The sequence below is a fragment of the Lepidochelys kempii genome, chromosome 1, assembly GCF_965140285.1.
Source record: "Lepidochelys kempii isolate rLepKem1 chromosome 1, rLepKem1.hap1, whole genome shotgun sequence".
NCBI classification, from domain to species: domain Eukaryota; kingdom Metazoa; phylum Chordata; order Testudines; family Cheloniidae; genus Lepidochelys; species Lepidochelys kempii.
Genome location: NC_136380.1, coordinates 187,099,470 through 187,120,794, shown reverse-complemented (window position 1 = coordinate 187,120,794; position 21,325 = coordinate 187,099,470). Strand labels below are relative to the sequence as shown.

Here is a 21,325-nt window from a genome sequence, read left to right as displayed (position 1 = left end):
CTCTCTCTTCAAGCACACTCTTGTTTCTCCATCTTAAAGAAACCTTCCTTCATTCTAATTTCATTCTATAACTACTACCCTAGCTCCCATCTCCAAGATCTTTGAGTATCCTTGCTGACTTCATTCTTCTCCATATCTCTCCTTGATTTCTTACAGTCTGGCTTCTACCCTCTTCACACTGCTAAATATATTATACCTTAATTTGGGTCACTAAAGACTACCTTCCAGCTAAATTTAACCGTCTGTACTTTAGATCTCATTTCCTCCTACTCACCCTTACACTTCCTGTGTTCATCCCAATGTTTCTCCTCCCTTTGCCTCCTTTTCCCCCAGTCATAGGCGGCAGGTGAACCGGACGTTGGGGGAAGCTAGCCCCCAGCCCCTCCCCTTCTGCTTGAGGCCTTGCCCCTCTCCATCCCATTCTGTCCCTCCTGGAGCCCAGAGCACCGCCACTGCGGCTGCCAGCCCCCCCCCCCAGTTCCGGGCTGCCTGAGCACCCCTAGAACCAGAGTGCTGGGTGAGTGGCCCCAGCACCCTAGCCCCGGAGCGCCATATGGGCAGCATGGCCACAGCACCCCAACCCCAGAGCGCCAGGCAGGCAGCGCATGGGCAGGGCTACGCCAGGCTGTTTGGGGAGGCTCAGCCTCCCCCAGCCTATGATACCTGTCACCCATGCCCCCAGTCATGCCATTAGCCCTTCTTCCATACTGCCCCTTGTGCCTGGAACACTCTCCCTGTCCTCTCTGTTCTGTCAAGCACCCACTCTTTCTTTCAAATCCCTCTTTACAACCCATCTCTGCAATCAGTCCCTCTTTTTCCTAATCAGCAACAATATCCTAACACTTCCTCTCCTGAAATGTTGTCATATGTCTTTGGACTTATCTACATCAGAAAGCTTTGCCACTTTAACTATACCAGTAAAGTTAAAATGGCAGCTCCTTCCCCATAAGTCTGGATACGTTTACACCAGAATAAAAGCACATAAAGTGGTATAGTTTATTATGGTTTGGGAACTAAAAGGTACCTTAATACCAGCTTACCTGTCTCGACACTAGGGTTTTTACCAGAATAACTCTGTGTATGTCTACACCAGGTGACCATTCCAGCTCAGGAGGATATGCCTGTGCAAGCTCTGATTGAGCTAGTGTGCTGAAAACATAAGTGTAGCTGCTGCTGCAGCAGTGGCTCACTGCTCAAAGTACATACCTATGGTCTCAGACAGGATCATACTCAGGGTGGCTAGCCCCTCCCGCTGCTAGTTCTGTGACAGCTACACTTCTGTTTTTAGCGCACTAGCTCAATCAGAGCTAGTGCAGGCATGTCTCCTTGAGCTGGAATTTACACCTTCCAGCTCCAGTGCAGACATAACCTATGTCAGCAAAAATAAGAGTACGCCCTTAACTTATATAGTTATACAGGTAAAACTTTTTAAGTGTAGGCCAGCCCTTTGCCTCCTGTTTGTCTTAATTAGAGTGTGAGGTGTTTGGGGCAGGGGATATCCCTTATCTGTGCTTTTAAAGAACCGTGTACATTAATAGGACTCTGATAATGCTTTTTAAACAATAACTGCTAGAAGTGGTCCTTGCAGTGCAAGAAGGAGACCCCTGCATGGGAAGCTTGCACTGAGGCCTTGGCTACACTTGTGCGTTATAGCGCAATAAAGCCGCCAAGAGCGCTCTACCTTACTACCCATCCACACTGGCAAGGCATGTAGAGCGTTCGGACTCCGCGGCTGGAGCGCTCCTGGTACTCCACCTCCCCGAGAGGAATAATGTTTGTTGCGCTCTTGCTGGAGTGCCACGGTGCCAGTGTGGACACCTAATGCGCTCTGATTGGCCTCCAGAAGTGTCCCACAATGCCTGTTTTAGCCACTCTAGTCATCCCTTTTGAACTCTGCTGCCCTGTCCTCGGGTGACCAACCGTCAGACCCGCCCTTTAAATCCCCTTCCTGTTTGCTCAGCCAGGCATGGAGGGCTCTCAGCAAATCTTTCCAGGTGACCATGCCTCCACGTGCCAGGCGAGCCCCAGCATAGAGCAATGGCAAGGTGCTGGACTTCACCAGTGTTTCGGGGGAGGAAACTGTCCAGTACCAGCTGCGCTCCAGCCGTAGGAATTACAGTACCTTTGGGCAAATATCAAGGACCATGATGGAAAGGGGCCATGACTGGGACGCACTGCAGTGCAGGGTTAAAGTGAAGGAGCTGCGGAGTGCCTACTGCAAAGCCTGCGAGGCAAACGGCTGCTCCGGTGCCGCTCCTGCGACCTGCCGATTCTACAAAGAGCTGGACACGACACTTGGGGGCGACCCCACCTCCACTCCAACGCGCACCATGGACACTTCTGAGCCCAGCACAGCAAGGGGGGAGGAGGAGGAGGAGGAAAACACGAGTGAGGGTGCTGAGGCGTGGGGAGACACCCTGGAATCCCTAGATGCATGCAGCCCGGAGCTCTTCTCAAGCCAGGAGGAAGGCAGCCAGTCACGGCGTCTGGTGCTTGGGGAAGGATAAACACCAGAGGAGGTTCCCGGTAAGCGGCTTTTTTTTTCGGGAAGGAAGTTCTTTGGTGCGGGCTCTTTGGGCGAGGAGAGTTAGGGCTGCATGCATGCCTAGATGCGGAATAGCATATTCATGTGGTCTGTCACATCCCGGTAATCGGCATCGGTGATCTCTTCAAAAGTCTCAGACAGAACGTGGGCAATGCGCCTGCGCAGGTTTATTGGGAGAGCCAGTGTGGTTCTTGTGCCAGTCAGGCTAACGTGTCCACGCCACTGTGCCGGGAGGGGCGGGGGGACCATTGCTGCACACAGGCAAGCTGTGTATGGGCCAGGGCGGAAGCCGCATTGTAGTAAAAGACCCTCCCTTGCTTCCCCGGTCACCCTCAGCAGCGAGATATTTTCCAGGACGATCTCCTGTGGAGAATGTTGTGACAGTGTTCGGTGTAGGTTTCCCCTGCAGCTCCAAGGCACAGAAACCCAGAGGACAGTACATCCATGAAACAATCAGTCCCCCTGGACTCTGTGCTTACTCACCATTTCTGGGGCTCCCGTGGGTTATGCGTCCTCGCTTTGGGATAGGCAAAGTATGGTTTTGTATGGACTGTGATTGCCCTCCTTAAGTGCGGGGGAATCATTGCTCTGTCTGGTGTGTATAATGCTTCCGCTGTCAAGTGTTGCATTTTGCCTGTGTAGGTGCAACCTTGAGATCTCAGCCGCCAGCGTTATCACTGGCCGACAGACTGAGAGCACTCAGGAATAGGCCCTGTAAAAGCAAAGACAACATGCTGCAGGAAGTGATGCGGTAGTCTGTGGAAGAGAATCGAAAGGCAAAGAAGCGGAGGGAGAGTGAAAGGAGGATCCACCAGAAGAATGAGGATCGCCGGCAGCAAACACGGTGCTCGGGCAGCAAAGTACGGATCGGCTGATTAGCATAATGGAGTACTAAGCGGACTCTATCCAGGCGCTCGTCGCCATGCAGGCGGAGCACTACTGCACTCGCCCCCACCCCCTGCAGCCCTTGTCCCAAAACTCTTTCCTTTGTGCCCCCATGTGCCCTCGAACCTACTTTCTCCAACATCCGGGTTCTTACCGCCCCCAGCTGCCTCCTACACCCCTAGCTTCACCATCCACCCATGAAAACTACGACCCTTATCCACTGCACTCAGTCCCCCTCAACATGCCTTATAGTCATCCTGAAGTGCAGCACTCAGTGCACAGCACTCCAGACAGGAATGCAGAATATGAAATCAGGACATACTCAAGTCTGTGAGTGAACCACTCCCCACCCCACCCCCTTGCCATTGTGGTATTGCTGTGTTACTTTGTTTTTATTTCAATAAATGAATTTTCTTTTCAATAAATGGAGTTTTTCACTTTGAAAACATACTTTATTCGTGCCTAAAGCAAAATATACCTTAGCCCAGGAAAGCAACAAGCACTACAATTCAGTGTACCAAACACAGCCACTGCAGTTAACTCCCGTGCAGAGCAACAGACATTACTGGTGGCTTTCAGCCTCAGATTGCTCCCTCAAGGCATCCCTAATCCTTGCAGCACCATGCTGGGCCCCTCTAATAGCCCTGCTCTCTGGTTGTGAAGATTCAGCCTCCAGGTGTTGAACCTCCAAGGCCCATGCATGAGTGAAGGTTTCACTCTTCCCTTCACAAATATTATGGAGGGTACAGCACATGGATATAACTGTGGGGATGCTGGCTTCGGTCAAGTCCAGCTTCCCATAAAGAGAGCGCCAGCGGCCCTTCAAACGGCCAAAAGCACATTCCACAGTCATTCGGCACCAGCTCAGCCTGCAGTTGAACTGTTCCTGGCTGCTATCCAGCGTTTCATGAGCCATGGCATTAAAGGGTAAGCGGGGTCTCCAAGGATCACAATGGGCATTTCGACTTCCCCTACGGCCATTCTCTGGTCTGGGAAAAAAGTCCCAGCTTGCAGCTTCCTGAACAGGCCAGTGTTCCGAAAGATGCGTGCGCCATGCACCTTTCCGGGCCAGCCTGCGTTAATGTCAGTGAAATGCCCACGGTGATCCACAAGCGCCTGGAGAACCAAGGAGAAATACCCCTTTCGGTAACATACTCGGAGGCTAGGTGGTCTGGTGCCAGAATAGGAATATGCATCCCATCTATCGCCCCGCCGCAGTTAGGGAAACCCATTTGTTCAAAGCCAGCCATAATGTCATGCATGTTACCCGGAGTCACGGTTCTTCTGAGAAGGATGCAATTAATGGCCCTGAAAACTTGCATCAACACAATTCCAACGGTTGACTTTCCCACTCCAAACTGGTTAGCGACCGATTTGTAGCTGTTGGGAGTTGCCAGCTTCCAGATTGCAATAGCCACCTGCTTCTCCACCGGCAGGGCAGCTCTCAATCTCGTGTCCTTGAGCTGCAGGGTGGGAGCGAGTTCAGCACACAGTCCCATGAAAGTGGCTTTTCTCATCCGAAAGTTCTGCAGCCACTGCTTATCATCTCAGACTTGCAGAACGATGTGATCCCACCACTCAGTGCTTGTTTCCCGAGCCCAAAAGCGGCGTTCCACGGTGGAAAGCATGTCCATGAATGAGACAAGCAATTTTGTGTTGTATGCGTTGCTCGAGTCGATATCATCACTGGACTCCTCACCGTCACTTTGGATCTTAAGGAGTAGCTCGAATGCTAAACGTGATGTGCTGGTGAAATTCGTCAGCATCCTCTTCAGCAGTTCGGGCTCCATTCCCACAGACCGAAAGGGAACACAGAGTGTGCAGCACAGAAACAGTTGAAAGATGGCACCAAATGTGCATGGAAACACAGGGATTGCTGGGATGGGAAGTGATGCATCATGGGGCATTGGAACGGGATCCAGAATGCCCCGCACCCCACGCCCCCTTCCCACAAGCCACAGCGCCAGAATGGAAAGAGGTGCTCTGTGGGATAGCTGCCCATAATGCACCTCTCCCAATGCCGCTGGAAGTGCTGGGAATGTGGCCACACCAGTGCAGCTGTTAGTGTGGACAGACTGGAGCACTTTCCCTGGTATGCTCTCGAAAGGCTGATTTAACCCAAAACGCTCTACAGCTGCAAGCGTAGGCAAGCCGTTAGTTTGCTGCTCCCCATGCGATGGATAAACAGAGCATTTCACTCTCTGGGGCTGTCAGTTGACACCTGGACTCAATTGACTCAAACTCACCTTAAACTACCGAAAAAGAAGGGTGCATCAGCAGTCACACATGTGATTCACTCCCATGTGTCTGCTGTGAGGTCCAATATGTCAGGCAGCGACGCAGCTCTCCTGTCAGTTGGCAGATAAATCAAATGTTAGATATTGAACGACACCAATTTCCATGAAATGTAAAAGCCGAAGAATTCTGGCCACTATCCTTTGCTCCTCCCACATGAGGAGAATTTGCTTAGTGCCAGACTGCACTCCAGTTGCAGCAAGAGTTATGTGATCTGGATTCACACCTATTGTGTCTCATTATGAGTGCGGGACTGTGTTAATGCACATTACAAGGAGCCAGATTTTACTGTGAGTTATGCTGGAGTTAAATTTGGGTAATTCCATTGAAATCAATGGAGTTACTCTGGATTTGCACTGATATGAGTGAGATCAGAATCTGGCCCACTTACTGAATGTCTTTAGTGCATGAAGTATCCTTATCCATAAAGTGCCTAGTCCTTTACAAGTGCCTAATATGCCCTCCCCTCTCATCCACTTTCTTTTTTAATATCAAAACTAAACTCACAATCCTAATGTTCACTCATACTTGGATCATCCTCAATGGGTGGACAGAAACTGCTTGTAAGTTCACCTACAACAATAAAGGCAGTTGTCCCAGTGCGGCTGTTGTTATTATTTGTATAAGCTGTAGTGCCTAGGGACCCCAGTCCTGGGCGAGGACCCCACTGTACTAGACACTGTACAAACATAGAACAAAAATGTGGTTCCTGCCCCAAAGATGTGCATGCGAGAATGACACCATCGTGAAGCATCTAATCCAGTGGTTCCCAAACTGGGGTTCGTGAACCCTTGGGGGTTTGTGAAATGTTACAGGGGGTTCTTGGGGAAAAATTCCCTAATGGCGGACAGCGCTGTCTCTAGAGACCCTGGGCAGCATGGGGCCAGCAGCCAGGAGCCCCTGGACTTCCAAGAGCTAAGCAGATCAAAGCAAGCATATCTATCACACTGAGGAGATTTTAACTTCAAGACTCCTTATAAGAAATGGAAAGGGAGGTGGATATTTTTTGTTGTTTTTAAAATTAAATAGGCAGCTAGTATTGTTTTAAAATTATTATGAAGAACAAGTTTAAGCTTTGTTGTAACGTGCGTTGTTTGCCTGGACTGCTCAAGACCTGAATGCTTGTGTAGGAGGAATCTTTGAGTTGGCTTCTTAAATCCCTTCATGCTGTTTCACATCTGATGCTCCTTGATAAAACATAGGAGCCTTGTCTTATAACAGGCTTCTTCAAAGTGATACAAGTTATGAAATTGAGATCCTGGAAGAGTGTTGCCGTTTTCATAATGTAATAAAAATACTGTAATGATAAATAATAATTAATAATAGTGTGTAATAAGCATATCACAAAACAAATTTGATATTTCCAAGGGCACTGCTTTTATAATTTATACTCAGGTAAAAGAGAAAATTCCTGGAAATATTCATTTTTAGGAGGGGGTTCGTGAAATTTGACAATTTAGTGAAAGGAGTTCACAGGTTGTTAAAGTTTGGGAACCACTGATCTAATCCCATCAGAGCATGTTGTGCGTACCACGCTGTGGGATGACACCAATGTTTTTGTTTTGTAGCACTGGCTGAGGGACTGCAGGTCACGGTGCCTGAAAATAAGAAGGTTGCTATGCTGTTTCAGCCTGCCCTGCTTCGCTGCCACTTTTCTACTTCCTCCACCCAGCCAGCTGTGGTGCAATGGAGGTTTAAATCCTACTGCCAGGACCGCACAGGAGAAGCTTTGGGTCTGGCCACCTCGGGGTTACAAGCAGTGAGCAAAAGGAACCTGGAGTGGGATCCCTACCTGGATTGCGTGGACAGCAGAAGGACGGTCCGTGTCGTAGCCTCCAAGCAGGGATCCACGGTCACAATAGGGGACTTCTATAAGGAAAGAGATGTCACCATTGTCCATGGTAATGCCCCCCTAGCTGCTTTAGTATTGTTAAGAATCCTTCCTTGGCAGTTATGAATAGTGAAGGCTGTTGGAAATTGTTTAGTTAACTCCACCTGGGGCAGGGGTATTAATAATTATTTTTTGTGTAATCCTAGTGCCTAGGGACCCCAGTCATGTTCCAGGACCCAGTGGTACAAGTTCATTCTTATACAATGGACTCTACCAGCTAAATCTGAACGAGAGCGGGGAGTTTAAACTCATTCCTCCTGGACTGTCAATCTGCTCCACAAAGGGGCTCCAATCCTGACCTGGAGGGGTTACTTTCTCCTGGGTCAACAGGGCTGTTCTTTTTCCATGTTCATTTAGTTCTGGGCTTCGCCACACTGCTCCCACTGATGGGCCCAAACGCTGACTTGGAGGTGCAATCTTCTCCTGTGGTAGAGAATAGGAAGTGCAGTCTCCACGGCTGGGCTTTCCCCCTCACAAAACTCTTCTATCCTTTTGAACAGACCTCCTCTCCTCCTGCCCTGCCAACATGAAGGAGTAATTCTGCATCTCATGTTCATCCAACGCTGGGCTTCGTCACCCTACTCCAGTAGGGACCTAAACCCACTCCTGTTTCAGGAAGGAGAAAAAGAAGAGATTTAAGCTGTGTGAACTCAGCTGGTGGGGGCTGAGACTTCCCTCAGTCTTTTGTGGGAAGAGGTCATGTGAGACTAGGACTCCTCAATACATGTCATCTGTTCTAATTCAACAAGCCAGTTAGCTGGTAGGGGTTACTAGCCCCTTGCTCTCTGGTGTGGAGGAAACACACTCACCTCTTGGAGGGGAGAGAATATTTTACTTTGTTTTCTAGTGATGCCTTTGGTAGATGGTTGATGTGTTCCAGAGGGAGTAGCATCTAAACCCCATTTGCCCAGCAGGAGTACTGTCAAGTCACTGGGCCATTGCCAGTAGGGAGGGCAAAAGGAAGGGGAGTTAGTGGTTTGTCCAAAGACTCCATCCTCTGCCTTGCACTCTCTTTGTGGGCCTTGCTTGTGGTGTTACTCCAACTCCTCATTCAACACCACAGCTTACTGAGCTACATATATTTTCAGAGTAATGGGCTTGTGTTACTTTCTTAGGATCCAATTCCACCTCCCTCTGGAATTAATGGGGAGTTGGATTGGTCTCTTAATCTACAGCTAGAGGCTTGACCTGTCACACAGCACTAGCTAGGGATGTAATCCCCACAAACTACTGGGGAACAAACATCTGCTCCTGTCAGTGACAGCTCCCAGGGGGTTGCACTTGGAGTTGGAGCCAGTGTTGTCAATCCTTCATTTCTAGAGGAGGCTGGGGGATGGCCCCATCCTCTACATTTTTTGTTTTTCAGATGCAGACCTCCGTATTGGGAAGCTGATGTGGGGAGACAGTGGGCTCTATTACTGTCTCATCATCACCCCTGACGATTTGGAGGGCAAGAATGAGGAGTCAGTGGAGCTGCTGGTTCTGGGTGAGCCACATTTCACAATTTGCTTCTTCCTCAGTGGAAAGTTCTCATGCTCTGTCTCCTCTGCGTATGTTTATGCAGTATATTGCGAGTGTAGCATATATTTCTCTCTATAGATATTATATTTCCTGGGTCTGATTCTCCACTGCCCCGCACCTTGGGCAGTCATTTGCATCTGGGAAAGTGGGTGTCAAACCTGCCAAACCCGAACAGGAATGTTTCACATCCACATAGCTCTCACTTGACCCATGTGCAAGTGGCTGTCTAAAGGGCAGGGCAGTGGAGAATCTGGCCCCCTATTTAAGATTTAAACAGATAAAATGCCAGCAAATAAAAAAATCTGAGATTGTGTCTTTTAAAAATATACACTAAATAGATCCCAAATGCACTGTTTTTTGCTGCATTGAGATCTGTAATGCGGGCAGGCAGCTCCTAACGTTCTCGCAGATTGTCTGGAGGCTCATCCCTGAAGAGGAAATGAGAGGGCACCAGTTTTTGTTATAAGAGCTTGTCTATATGGGAGATTTTTCCAATTATACCAATATAATTATATCAGTATAGTTCAACTTCTATAGTTACACTTGGTACACTTCCTCATGTGGTAACACTTATTCTGGAATAAGAATGGCCTTTTCTGATTTAACTGAAACTGCTTCCAAAGCAAAAACTAAACTGGGAAAAGGCCCCTGTAGTTTGTCAGTCTTATAGCCAGCCAGCCTAGTGGTCAGGCAGTGGCTCAGTTCTTTCTGGCCTGATCGTTCTACAACAGGTCCCAGCTAGGAAGGCCACTCGTCCGGTTTTATACTGGACAGTCCTCCTTTTGGCTGGTTTGTCCCCTGTTCAGTACTGGGACAATATTGGCCATGTTTTTGTCTGGTATCAGACAGCAGACTCTATTTTGAAGAGCGTGCCACTCTGCCCACAGCAGCATAGGGCGCTCTCTTCTCACCCCAATTCCACCCCCTTCCCCCAAGTCCCTGCCCCTGCCCTGCCTCTTCTCTGCCTCCTCCCCTGTGCGCTGCGTCCCCACTCCTCCCCGTCCCTCCCGGAAAGTCCTAAGCGCCGCCAAACAGCTATTAGGCGGCTGGGCGGGAGGGAGCGGGAAGTGCTGGAAGGGAGGGGGAGGAGCGGGGATGCAGCATGCTGGGGAGCATTGCTGCTGGTGGGTGCAAAGCACCCACTAATTTTTCCCCTTGGGTGCTCCAGCCCCGCAGGACCCACGGAATTGGCGCCTATGTGTGAGTGGCCACATTAGCTCCAATTGGGTTGCATGTGGCAGGTCTCAATCTCTCTCCGGAATGTCCCTTCCACTGCCCTTAGGGTTTTGTCATCTAAGAAGTGCAGAGGAGCCAGGTAAAGAGACTCAGGCCCATCCACTCCACCAGGTCCTGACTCAAGAGGGGCATTACAGTGTCCAGACCACTGTTTGATCCACATCCAGATATACTTCCCATAGGTCGCTTCTGCTTAGTCTGCCAGTGGAACATTGCCTAGTTCTTCACAGTCTCTTGTGAGTTTTCAACTCCCAAAGAGAAGGGGGATCTGGATCACTGCTTCCAGAGTGGCCTTAACAGTGCTGGAGCCACCCTTCTCATAGCTCCAGGCTTCAGCCTCACTTCCTGATACAGCCTCTATCTCCTTTCTCTGGCCCACCCCTGTCCTTTTAAACCATCCGTCCACCAGGAGCATGCCCTACAGCTGCTGAGGGGTGGGGCCTCTCTTGCCCAGTACTGTCCTATCCCTTCCCCTGGTTTAGTAAACTCCAGCATAGCCACTCTTGTACCTTAATAAGAATGTCCACATGGTGGGTTATACTGGTATAATCAAGGAAAACAATATTTTAAACATCAGCCAAAACCAACCTTTTTCTCTTAAAGCATGAGCCATAGTTTGCCGTAAATTAATTCCCTAGAAATCAGAAGTTAAAACCTGAAATCAGAGAAGTGGCAGGTGATGAGGGCATGGTCCCTCTGGAGAAATATTACCTTCCTTAATGTTGTATATTGATATATTGCTACTGTGGTGAAGGTCATATTAAAACACATGAATAGATAACTTGTGTAGAGGCTGTACATGCACACACTGGAACATGCATGTTGGCCTCCTGGTTCAGATGAGTACTTAGATGACATCGAAACAGAGGAGTACAGTGCAGCAAGTGGTAGTGCTGGAGGAAAAACACTCAACCAATATGGAAGATAAGCACACTGATGTATTTTAATGCACTGCCAAAGCCCACCTACAGACATGAGGTTGACAGTGGGCCCTTGGGCAAGGGAAATCAGCATTAACCACTGGCACCTCCGTGTCCAGTTCCATGGCACTATCTTGCACTTGACACAAGCCTGAACCCCAGATCTGAACACCTCTGAACTTCGGTTTGCTCTAAATCCAGGTCTGGATCCTGACTTTTCAGTTTAGGCCCATCTCTCCCAGATACTAGCTATGGGTCTTGTTATGTGATGCCAGCACGGATATTGCTATGTGGATAGGCTATTTAACTGTGCCTCATCCTCACACCCCAAAGACACCTAGCTGGCCACCAAATCTCAGTATCATTATAAATAATAATAATATAATTAGGAATACCGAGCTCTTATATAGCACTTTTCATCAGTAGATCTCAAAGCACTTTGCCAAGAAGGTCAGTATCATTAGTCCCATTTTACAAATGAGGAAACTGAGGCACAGAGAGGGGAAGAGACTTCTCCAAGGTCACAAAGCAGGACTGTGGCAGAGTCTATAATAAAACCCAGTCTCCTGAGTCCAAGTCCAGTGGTCTATCCACCTGGTTGCACTGCTTCTCAGATACCATGGTGAAGCAATGTGCTACCGTGGAGACAGGAGAAGCCTAGATAAATTAATGTTGTTTCAAATCTTGGAACCTGTGTATAAAAGATTATATGGGGGAAAGAGCCTTGCCCTGCTTTATGTTGTACTGGCTGTTGGGGGGTGCCTGTGTGCCCCAGACTGGCAGTATTGTCCCACAGCGAGAGTCAAGAGCTGCTCTGCCTAGTAGCTCTAGTCCCCAAGGTGGGGTAGGGGAACCTGGTCCCATCCTACTCCACTGGGTTCTGACCCAGTGTCTTTCAAAACCATAGGCCATATATATGGCCTAGGGGTCTGGTATCACTATGCACTCCCTGGGTCATTTCCTACCACTGTTTCTGGAACCTCTGTCAGTGTCACAGCTCTGTCTTGGGATCCCTTCTGGCTCTCTCCCAGGTTCATCTCTGGGGCCCTTTCCCCTGTTGGCAGCAAGTCGTCATCCTCAGTTCCTGCAGTCAATGTGCTTCCAGTGGTTTGGCTAGGAGGCCCAGTCCTGGCAGCTTCTTGGCAGAATGCTGCTGCACCCGACTGCTCTCCTCCTTGGTCAGCCCAGACTGGGCTGAGCTGCTCTCTTTTGAATGCTCCTGTCACTGGGAGCCTGCCCAGTAGAGGCCAGGGGGCTGACTTCCTGCGTCCAGACCAGCTGCTTAACCCTCAGCTCATCAGTGCAGAGTTGATACGTCCGGTCACACTGCTCTAGTCCTTTGTGCTTTTACTGTGAGGAACTTGCAGCTCAGGCAGCCTGTTTTCTGTCATTGCACTTTGTCCGTTTGTCTGTGTGCAGCACCTGCACGGCAGGAAAGTGCACTTCAATGGGCTCTCCAAGAGCAAGAGAGCAGTCTTGTTCTGGGTGTACTTTGCTCTGCTTCATAGGCTGGTTGGAGCAGCTTGCATTCGCTTCCTCTCCTGGGTGTTGGTCATCAGGCAGAATGATCAAACCCGTTATGTATGTGTATCAGTGACATCCCAATTACCTTCCCTTCCTCCCTGTCTCCTTGTCCTTCCAACTCTTCTTTTTCCTGCCTCTCCTTCTCTCTCTCTCTCAATGTGGTGATGACTGAAAGCAAGACAGTGCCCTTTAATGCAGGAGATAGGCAGCCAGCAATAAAGAAATATAATTTTTTAATATTCTGGAACTTTCTGGGATATTCTGATACCATTCCACTTCTCTTCTGGATATTAGTGAATTGCAAGGACAGACTGAATATAAATGTAGATTTGAGAACTTCTGTGATCCTAGGGGATGCTCAATGCATTTTGTTTGCTGTTTGCTGATCAGATGAAAGGCTGACTCCCTATTGGGAGCAGCTGAAACAGTAAAGGGATGATGTCTGAGAGAGTTTGGATTTCCCATCATGCACAGTATCTGCTCCCTATTGACATTTCCTTTTAAAATACACTGTACATTGCTTATTTTGGGGGTCGCTGCATCTTTTAAAACATTGGCTGGAGGTTGTGAGGGGAGCAGGAGTTCTACCTCCTTATCATATCAGTTGACGAAAATGGAAATTGGGGAGGGCAGAATAAGAGAGGAGACCAATGAGTGCTTAAGAGGAAATAGGAAAAATATCTCAGATTTGAACCTCAGAAGCATAGGAAGTATGCAGGTTAAAGGGAGGATGCAGCTTGACAAGATCATTTGACATCAGTAACAACATGAGGAAGATTTGGGAGGCGGCAAAAATACAGTGATATTTACATAGTTAAGGGCAGAGGGTCACAAACTTTGCCCAACCAAGGGCTTCATTAGCAACCTCAGGAGCTGCTTCTACTATAATTTGAATAAAATGGAGTAGATTGCAGCTGCGCGTGTCTTTATATGGACATATACAGCTCATGGAGACTGCAGATTGCATCTGCAATCTTCCATCTTGATCTGAGCAGCCAGGCTGGGATTTTTAGTGTCCCTGGGTCACACTTCCATATCAAAGATAAGGGTAGCTCCTCGTTGCACTGTAGAATTCCACTGGCTGTTCTCACTTTGGTCCCAATTCAGCAAAGCATTTAAGCATGTGCTTAAATCCATCCCCTGTTCAGCAAAGCCAGTGGGATTTAAGCATGTGCCTAAAATTCAGCAAAGCACTTATGGGCATGGACTGCTGAATCAGGGCCTTTATCTAAGGAGATCAGTGGGAAAAAAGTGTTTTGCTATAGAGGCAGGAATGAGATTGGGAGCAAATGAACCCACTCTAGAATAAGGACAGGATGAGTATTCAAAGAGTATTAATACAAATTATTATTAAATATTTGTATTATGATAGCATCTAGAATCCCCAATCAGAGATCAGAGTCCCAATGTGCTAGGCACTGTACCTGCTGTAGTGTCAGGACTAATATAGTGCATCGCAGTGACATCCTGGGGTTTTGGTGATGCTAGTTTAATTCATGTTCTTTCCTTGGGGATCAGGACCCTTTAGCTAGGCTAAGTGATTTCTGTAGCTTAAGCCTACTGTCTCTATTAAACATATACAATGTACTACACTTGTGATAAAATAATTATTATTTATAGTCCTTTTCATCTGAGGACCTCAAAGCTCTTTACCCAGGTTATTAAATATGATCCCCATTTTACAGCTGGGGAATTTAGGCACAGATTAGGTTAAGATGACTAGTTCTCAGACATACAGTGAGTTTCTGGAAGAGTCAGGGGTAGAGCCCAGGAATCCTAACTGGCAGTCTTGTGTTCTAGCTAATGGACCACACTGCTTTGCTAGACAACTGTTGACTTCTTTTATTCTCTGTTCCATTTGGCAGGTCAATTAACACAACATGAATTACACAATTATCAGATAGTATTTTATTAATGAATCTCCTAGAAGCCTAGACTTCTCCAGTCATTACTTTTTAAATTAAACAATTAGCATCTGGGGTTTTCTTAATCCCATGTTAGTAAGCAAACATTTAAAGTTGATAAACTAAAAATTTGGTAATTTATGTTACCTGTCAAAATTCATAAAGCATAAAAATCAGATTCTTCCTAGCCCAATATACACAGAGAGGCATAGTTGTAGATATATATACCTACTTATATACTTACCCACATTGTAATAATAGCTACCTACCTGTCCAATGTATTTGTTGTGTAAATCAATGCATGCTACTGTGTGTGTGTGGTTGGACCTTTGTGCTATGTTCTTAGTCAATAAGATGACTTATTTAACCTGTTATAAGCAGTGCCAGCTTTAGTCTCTTCTGCCCCAAGAGAGACTGAGCCCACATCAGCGTCTATAATCCAGGGAGGGGAGAGTTCATGGCAGGAAATTGCCCTAACAGGATGACAGCTGTAGCATTTCATTTTATTCCATTGAAGAGCTGCCAATAACATCCCAGCCTACTTGTCACAGTAGTTGGCAGATGTGTTAGTGTCACTGGTATGCACAGGAGGCTAGAGGCCCAGAATTCAGCCCAGGAAGGCCCACAAACAGCTTTATAACCAAGACTTTCTTACCCATAGCTCTGCCTGGGCCAGAGAACCATAAAGTGGGCAGGAGCAAGGAGTAAATTATTTTACAAAGGACAAGACAAACGAGACCAGTTTGTGTTCGCACCTGTGAGTGCTGTGGTGCCTCGAGAGGGCACCAAGGGTGTCTTCTCTTGCTAAACTCCTGTGTGATGTTGCTTTCCCATAGATCCTTCCACTGCGCACCCATGCAGCATTGCTGCCTCTCTCCTGAAACTCTGTCCAACCCCCCCCCCGCCCCCGTTACTTATTTCATGCCATTTAGAAATACTACTTGTTGCCAAGGATTCCCCCCCTCCACCCTGTTCCTTCTTATTTGTCAGCCCCAGCCACACGCTGCTAACAAAGGAGAATGGCACGATTAAAAGGCCTCAGCTACTAAGGTTTCCATGGCAACAGCCTCTTTGGAGGTCTTTGTTGCCTGCTAAAGCTTTGATCTCCCAGAAGGCTGCCTCTGTTTCTCCCTCTGACTGACAAACAGAGAAAAGAGGGACGGGAAAAAAAGAAAAGTTTACTGCTCGCAGAGGGAGCAAGGAGGAACTCATTACAAGGCCACACTCTCCCAATAAATCTCCCAGCAGCTGCCTTGGAAGAGCCTCCGATTTATGAGAGCCATGCTTTCTCCACTCCGCTTTCTGATGCCCCTATTGGGTCAGTCTTCAAGTGCCAGGGCCCCTTGAGTGTAACACAGGTTGACGACAATAGCATGTTCTTCTGCTACTGGGAAGGAAATAGTGAGGCACTGCTACCGGGGGGGATCAGAGCATCAATCCCCCCAAAGGGAACATATTGCCACTCACTTCCATCCCTGATTCCTCCTGCTCTTCAAAGTACTTAACCCTGCGTTCCCTCATTATTTTCTCCAACTCTGTTTTTTTTACCCTCTTCTCTATAGACCCCATTCCATTCAGCTATTTGTCTCCTCTGTCTCCAGGTCAGACCTAACTTCTTGCTCCTCTCCTGGGTGTATCATCTACCCTGCATATTAAGAAAAGGAGGACTTGTGGCACCTTAGAGATGAACACATTTATTTGAGCATAAGCTTTCATGAGCTACAGCTCACTTCATCGGATGCATTCCGATGAAGTGAGCTGTAGCTCACAAAAGCTTATGCTCAAATAAATTCGTTCATCTCTAAGGTGCCACAAGTCCTCCTTTTCTTTTTGCAGATACAGACTAACACGGCTGTTACTCTGAAACCTGCATATTAAGTTCTTAAGTTTTTTCGTTTTCTCTCTCTCTCCTCCCTCTGGTTTTAGGACTCCTCTCTCCTTCCCTTTTACTTCCCCACCTTCCAGGTCTGCGCTGCTTTCTCTTGGCTTATCCCCATTTCCAATTTTCCTCTCCCTCCCCAGTCCTTCTACACCCGAGTCTGTCTACAGGGCTAAAGATCCTCCTCCCACTTGGTGATGGCCCTTGCTGTCCTTGTGCTGCCACTCTAGTCTTTGTGCCTCTCAGCTGCAGTTGAGTGGCCACAACTTCCGCTTGTGCCCGAGAGGCAGCAGGTGCATGCTGAGGGAACAACTGAGAGGCAGCTGCTGGAGTTGCTTGTGTGGAAAGCATAATCAGCAGTGTGGTGGGAATAGAGACAGCGCCAACACGTCCCTGATTTTTATTGACACAAGGACAAACTCCTATTCTGAATAAAACCATCCGGGATAATCCTGGAAAATGGGGCCATCTAGACAACGAGGTGTCTGCTGGGATGCACTGAGGGGTGCTAGCACAAGAAGTTACAGTCCTTGTGGATATAGAGGCATTTACAGAAGAAACTAGACAGCCATTTCAATTCATTTATCAAAATGCCCACTGTCCGCTTTCCGACACAGGCCACGCAATAATAAATAGGCAACAAAAATGGACGACCTCTTATCAGGGTATTTGAATAAACTGTTTTCTCCTTGACAGCTCCTTTCTAGCCCCCACTCTCCCTCTTCCAAGCTTACTTTTAAAAAAATGAGTTTGGTGCCAATGGAAGGAGTCAGCGTGATATGGAGCGCTGGTGTTTATTCACGGGACAGGGACAGGTCAGGGACTGTGAGCTTTCTCCTCACTGACCTGTGCCAGACTGACCACCTCGTCTCGGGGGCAGAGGGGAGTACAGCTCTGTGGCCCATTCAGTCCTTGGCTTTTCTATTGAGACTTCAGAGCATGGGAGCAGCAGGCAGCTAATCCCAATTGGGGTGGCCTGCTGGGGCGCCTGTTCCCTAGGAACTAGGCTGATGCCCCCAATTCATTTCCTGCATGACACTTTTTGTCAGTATCATCCTGGGCCTGAATCAAGCTAAACCTAGAGGTGAAAGAATCTTATACCTCACTCCCTGCCGCCTTGAGCCATCTAATCCCTCCCTCTTGCTGTATATTTTTGCTTCACTTGTTGCTCATCACTGTGGGAGGAAAGTCGGCCTTCAATTAGCGAGCATTCACGACAAGCCTGTGTGCTACCTCCCCCAGCCGTTGCTGTGGTAACCACTGGTATGAACAGGAGCGGCTGGGTCAGCTGAAATGTTTCTCTGCAGCCTAGCCTACTTAACAGCCGTTATTAAAAATGAGGAGCAGGGGGAGGGTCTGTGAAGGGGGGAAGTTACATGGCACTGAGGGACAGGCGACCAGTGAATTAACTCAGCCCCGGGAAAGAATCAAAGTGCTGAAAGTTAGTTGAGGCAAAGTCACGCAGTGTATTGTTTTCTGGTAGCTGGCTGGGCTATTCACATCAACAGGTTTAGGTTCAGATGTGGCCTCTGCCCTGGGTTTCACTGAACTGGCCTCTCCTGAGAGGGCTTTGTGAATTCCTTCACAGACTGAATCCCTCACACAGACAGGGAGGAGTGGGGAGAAAGCCTTGAGTGCAGAGGTAATGCAGAACCTGCTGATGTGAAGGTGGGAATTTTGCTGTATTCTCAAGATTCCAGCTTTATTTGCCCTTCTGGCATGGTGAAGCGATCCACTCTCTCTCCTCCTAAATCCAGACACGTCACATTGTGCTTATTGAAGGGGTCTAACTGAGTAAACTGTTGCACAGATTGCATGGAATGGTTGTCCTGCTTGTCCTCACAACAATTTAGGATTTCCAACAGCAGCATGGTTCCTGACATTTGCCTCCTCTCACATTGTATAGCTGTGGTTTTACCAGGACATCCTTGGAACCGTGAAGCACCTATCCATAAAACCCAGAACTACTACAGGGAGCTCAGGTTTTAGGGTGGGCTTCAAATGAGAGGCACTACATTGTGAGATGGAGTTACCCAGGCCAGTGCCTGCTCCCAACTGGTGTATCGCCGTCTTATCTCTTCATATTTTACCATCCTTGTACCTCTGATGTCACTGCAAGGGACACAGTCTGCCTGCATGCAGAGTAAACAAACAGGAGACAGAGATGCTTTCTGCAGCCGTGCAATGTAAATGTGTGTTTGTACCTGCAAATACATTTTGCATGCATGTGATTCTTGTGTGTAAATAAGGCATATATTTGATGAGCATGTGGCGCATGTATGAGTATAGCATACTTGTGATGGGAGCCATGCATCCGGTGTGCATGTGTAGAGCATGCTTGTGACATGCAAGAGTTATCTGGCACACCTCTGACACACACGATGCGTAGCCCATGTCTTGTGTACAATACACAGATATACGTGTATGCTGACTGAGAGTAGTCTGGACATTTGGTACTTCCAGGGAATGGACTACCTGGATTCCATGAAATTCTTTGGACACTTTGATGAAAATGTTGCCATAGACTGATGGATAGAACCCTATTTTAAAATAATAAATAAGGAACACTTTATCTGAAGGATCATCTTTACATCTTCTGCTAAGACTCTGAGAGCTCGTTGGGACTGATGGTTTTACAGTGTGTACCAGAACAGCTTTGATGGGTTGCAAAGCACTGCCTGAATTTAGAATGTTCTCTGTGGCTCCAGCAACCATTTGTGTGGATTTTCTCTCTCTAGACACTCTGCTGAAGCAATGAAAAAGTGGAGAGTGAGATTCTAGTTGATTTTAACATGCTTCAGGGAGAGACTAGAAACCAAGGATTTTGGGTCCAGTTAATCACTGTGTTTGAGCTCTGCTCAGTGCAAAACCTGAGGGCGGGGGTGTTAAAGATGACTTTATACCACCTTTAACTGACTTACACTTGGTTGCCTGCCTTACTTTCCATCCCCCATATGTGTCTGTTCAGACTGCAAGCTCTTCTCCTTCCTGCATATCTGTAAATAACCTAGCAAACTGTTGGTGCTATATAAATATACGCACAGCACAGATGCACGCAGGGGCATTCTGTATATGTACTGGCATATACATATATGTCTGTAGTATACTTTACCTACATTCAGGACATATGCTGTGCATTAGCTACATTTCATACATGCAGTTCCAAAACAAAGAGGTACCAAGTTGCCCTTAGGGCTTGGATTTTGTTTGTCACATTCACTGTAAATTCAAATGGAAAAAGCAAGAGGTCCAGTGAGGTTTCACAGAAATCCTTTCCTGGTTGGTTTGCTTCACTTGGATATTGGCTCTACATCTCAAAGCATCTCCAGGTTATACAGACATCCCATCATACCCCCACCCCATATAGTCATTATGGCATCTCTTGTGAACCTATCTGTGCAGCTGCAGTGTCCCATATGGAAAAACATCACATGTGCATGTGCTGTGTGCATGTGGATTACTTGTAGGAGGCACGGGGGGTCAACCCTTTTCTAATCCAGCCAGCTATGGTCTTTTGCACGCTCTCTCTTTTTTATGCCAGTAAAATTATTCTTTAAAAATTGAATCACTCAAGCCCCCAGATGAGTGTGTTTGTGTGTGAGTGTGCATGCCTATGTGTAGTGTGTGTGAGTGTAGAACAATACCCTGCAGGCATCGCCTTGTAATCATGCCGCATGGACCCCCTTCTTGCAAACCTCTGCCTAGATTGGAGTGATTCCATTCCTGACTCTCTCCCTCCCCCCCAGCCCAGTTGGTCAAATCAAGGCCAGACAGATACATAGACAGCCACCAGGCATTGAGCAGGGCCAATTACTGTGGAGGTGATGAAATCCCTCAACCATATAGTTCACAGAGCATATGTGGGTCAATCCCACGATGAGGAAGGGGGCTGAAAGCTAAGGCAGGGGCTGGGGAGTGTGTTTTTCCTGCAGTAACCTCTCTCCCTGTTCTCCTCCTTCTGTCTTTTCTAGGCAGGACAGGGCTGCTTGCTGATCTCTTGCCAAGTTTTGCTGTGGAGATTATGCCAGGTATTCAGTCATTTAACCCTTTATTGACCCACCTTCCCTCTCGCCTTGTTTGTCCATCCCTCCTCTGCACTGCACATTAATTTCCTTCTTACTTGTGTGCGTCTTCTGTATTCTGTGATAGACTGTCGCTTGTTCGAAGTGCATATTGCACTGAGAAATATCAAACCTCATGCTGGGGATAGGGCGGGGCTGTAACACAGGGATGCAAAAGACAGAAAGAGCTGAGAGACAGGCCCAGCACTAGAGTGGAAAAGTCTATTTACAAGAGGTTTTATATCAAGCTGTATGCCTGTGATCATGCCACACCACCATGATCGTGGCAACTCCGTTTTATCCATACCGTAATATCTTAGCACCCTTGTACATCTACAAAGTACAGTGTGGATGCACCCCTGGATGCCCTCAAGAAGAAGTACTCTTAAAAGGCCTAACTTTATGTTATGGGATAGTGCTATGAAAATCAGCCACCGAAGGCTGCACATATGTGGCACCCCTGCTAAAGGAGGGATACTAGGCCAAACCAAGCTGTGGGAGCTGTTCTTCTGTGCGGTAATGCTACATTATCAGGGGATCTAGCTACAGCCAGATAGTTGGGGAGGGGCCTGAGGATTTTCTGGACTGCACAAATCCCTTACTATCCAAATTAATGGGATCCCACTTTTAAGCATTTCCCAACCCCATAGAGGATCTAGTCCAA

The 21,325-nt window shown here is 47.7% G+C and overlaps 1 protein-coding gene across 11 annotated transcripts in view; it reads left to right on the top strand.

The window, feature by feature from the left end:
• Positions 1-21,325, top strand: part of ILDR2 (immunoglobulin like domain containing receptor 2) — a 48,647-nt gene that overhangs the window by 10,631 nt on the left and 16,691 nt on the right. For 5 of the 11 annotated variants that reach the window (XM_073304666.2, XM_073304664.2, XM_073304658.2 and 2 more), the window contains exons 2-4: positions 7,294-7,626; positions 8,983-9,102; positions 20,572-20,628. In XM_073304666.2, coding sequence (XP_073160767.1) covers positions 7,294-7,626; positions 8,983-9,102; positions 20,572-20,628 — 510 coding nt within the window. Of the gene's footprint in view, positions 1-1,960; positions 2,527-7,293; positions 7,627-8,982; positions 9,103-20,571; positions 20,629-21,325 lie in introns of all 11 variants that reach the window. The other 6 variants (XM_073304676.2, XM_073304691.2, XM_073304683.2 and 3 more) reach the window with 4 other exon arrangements.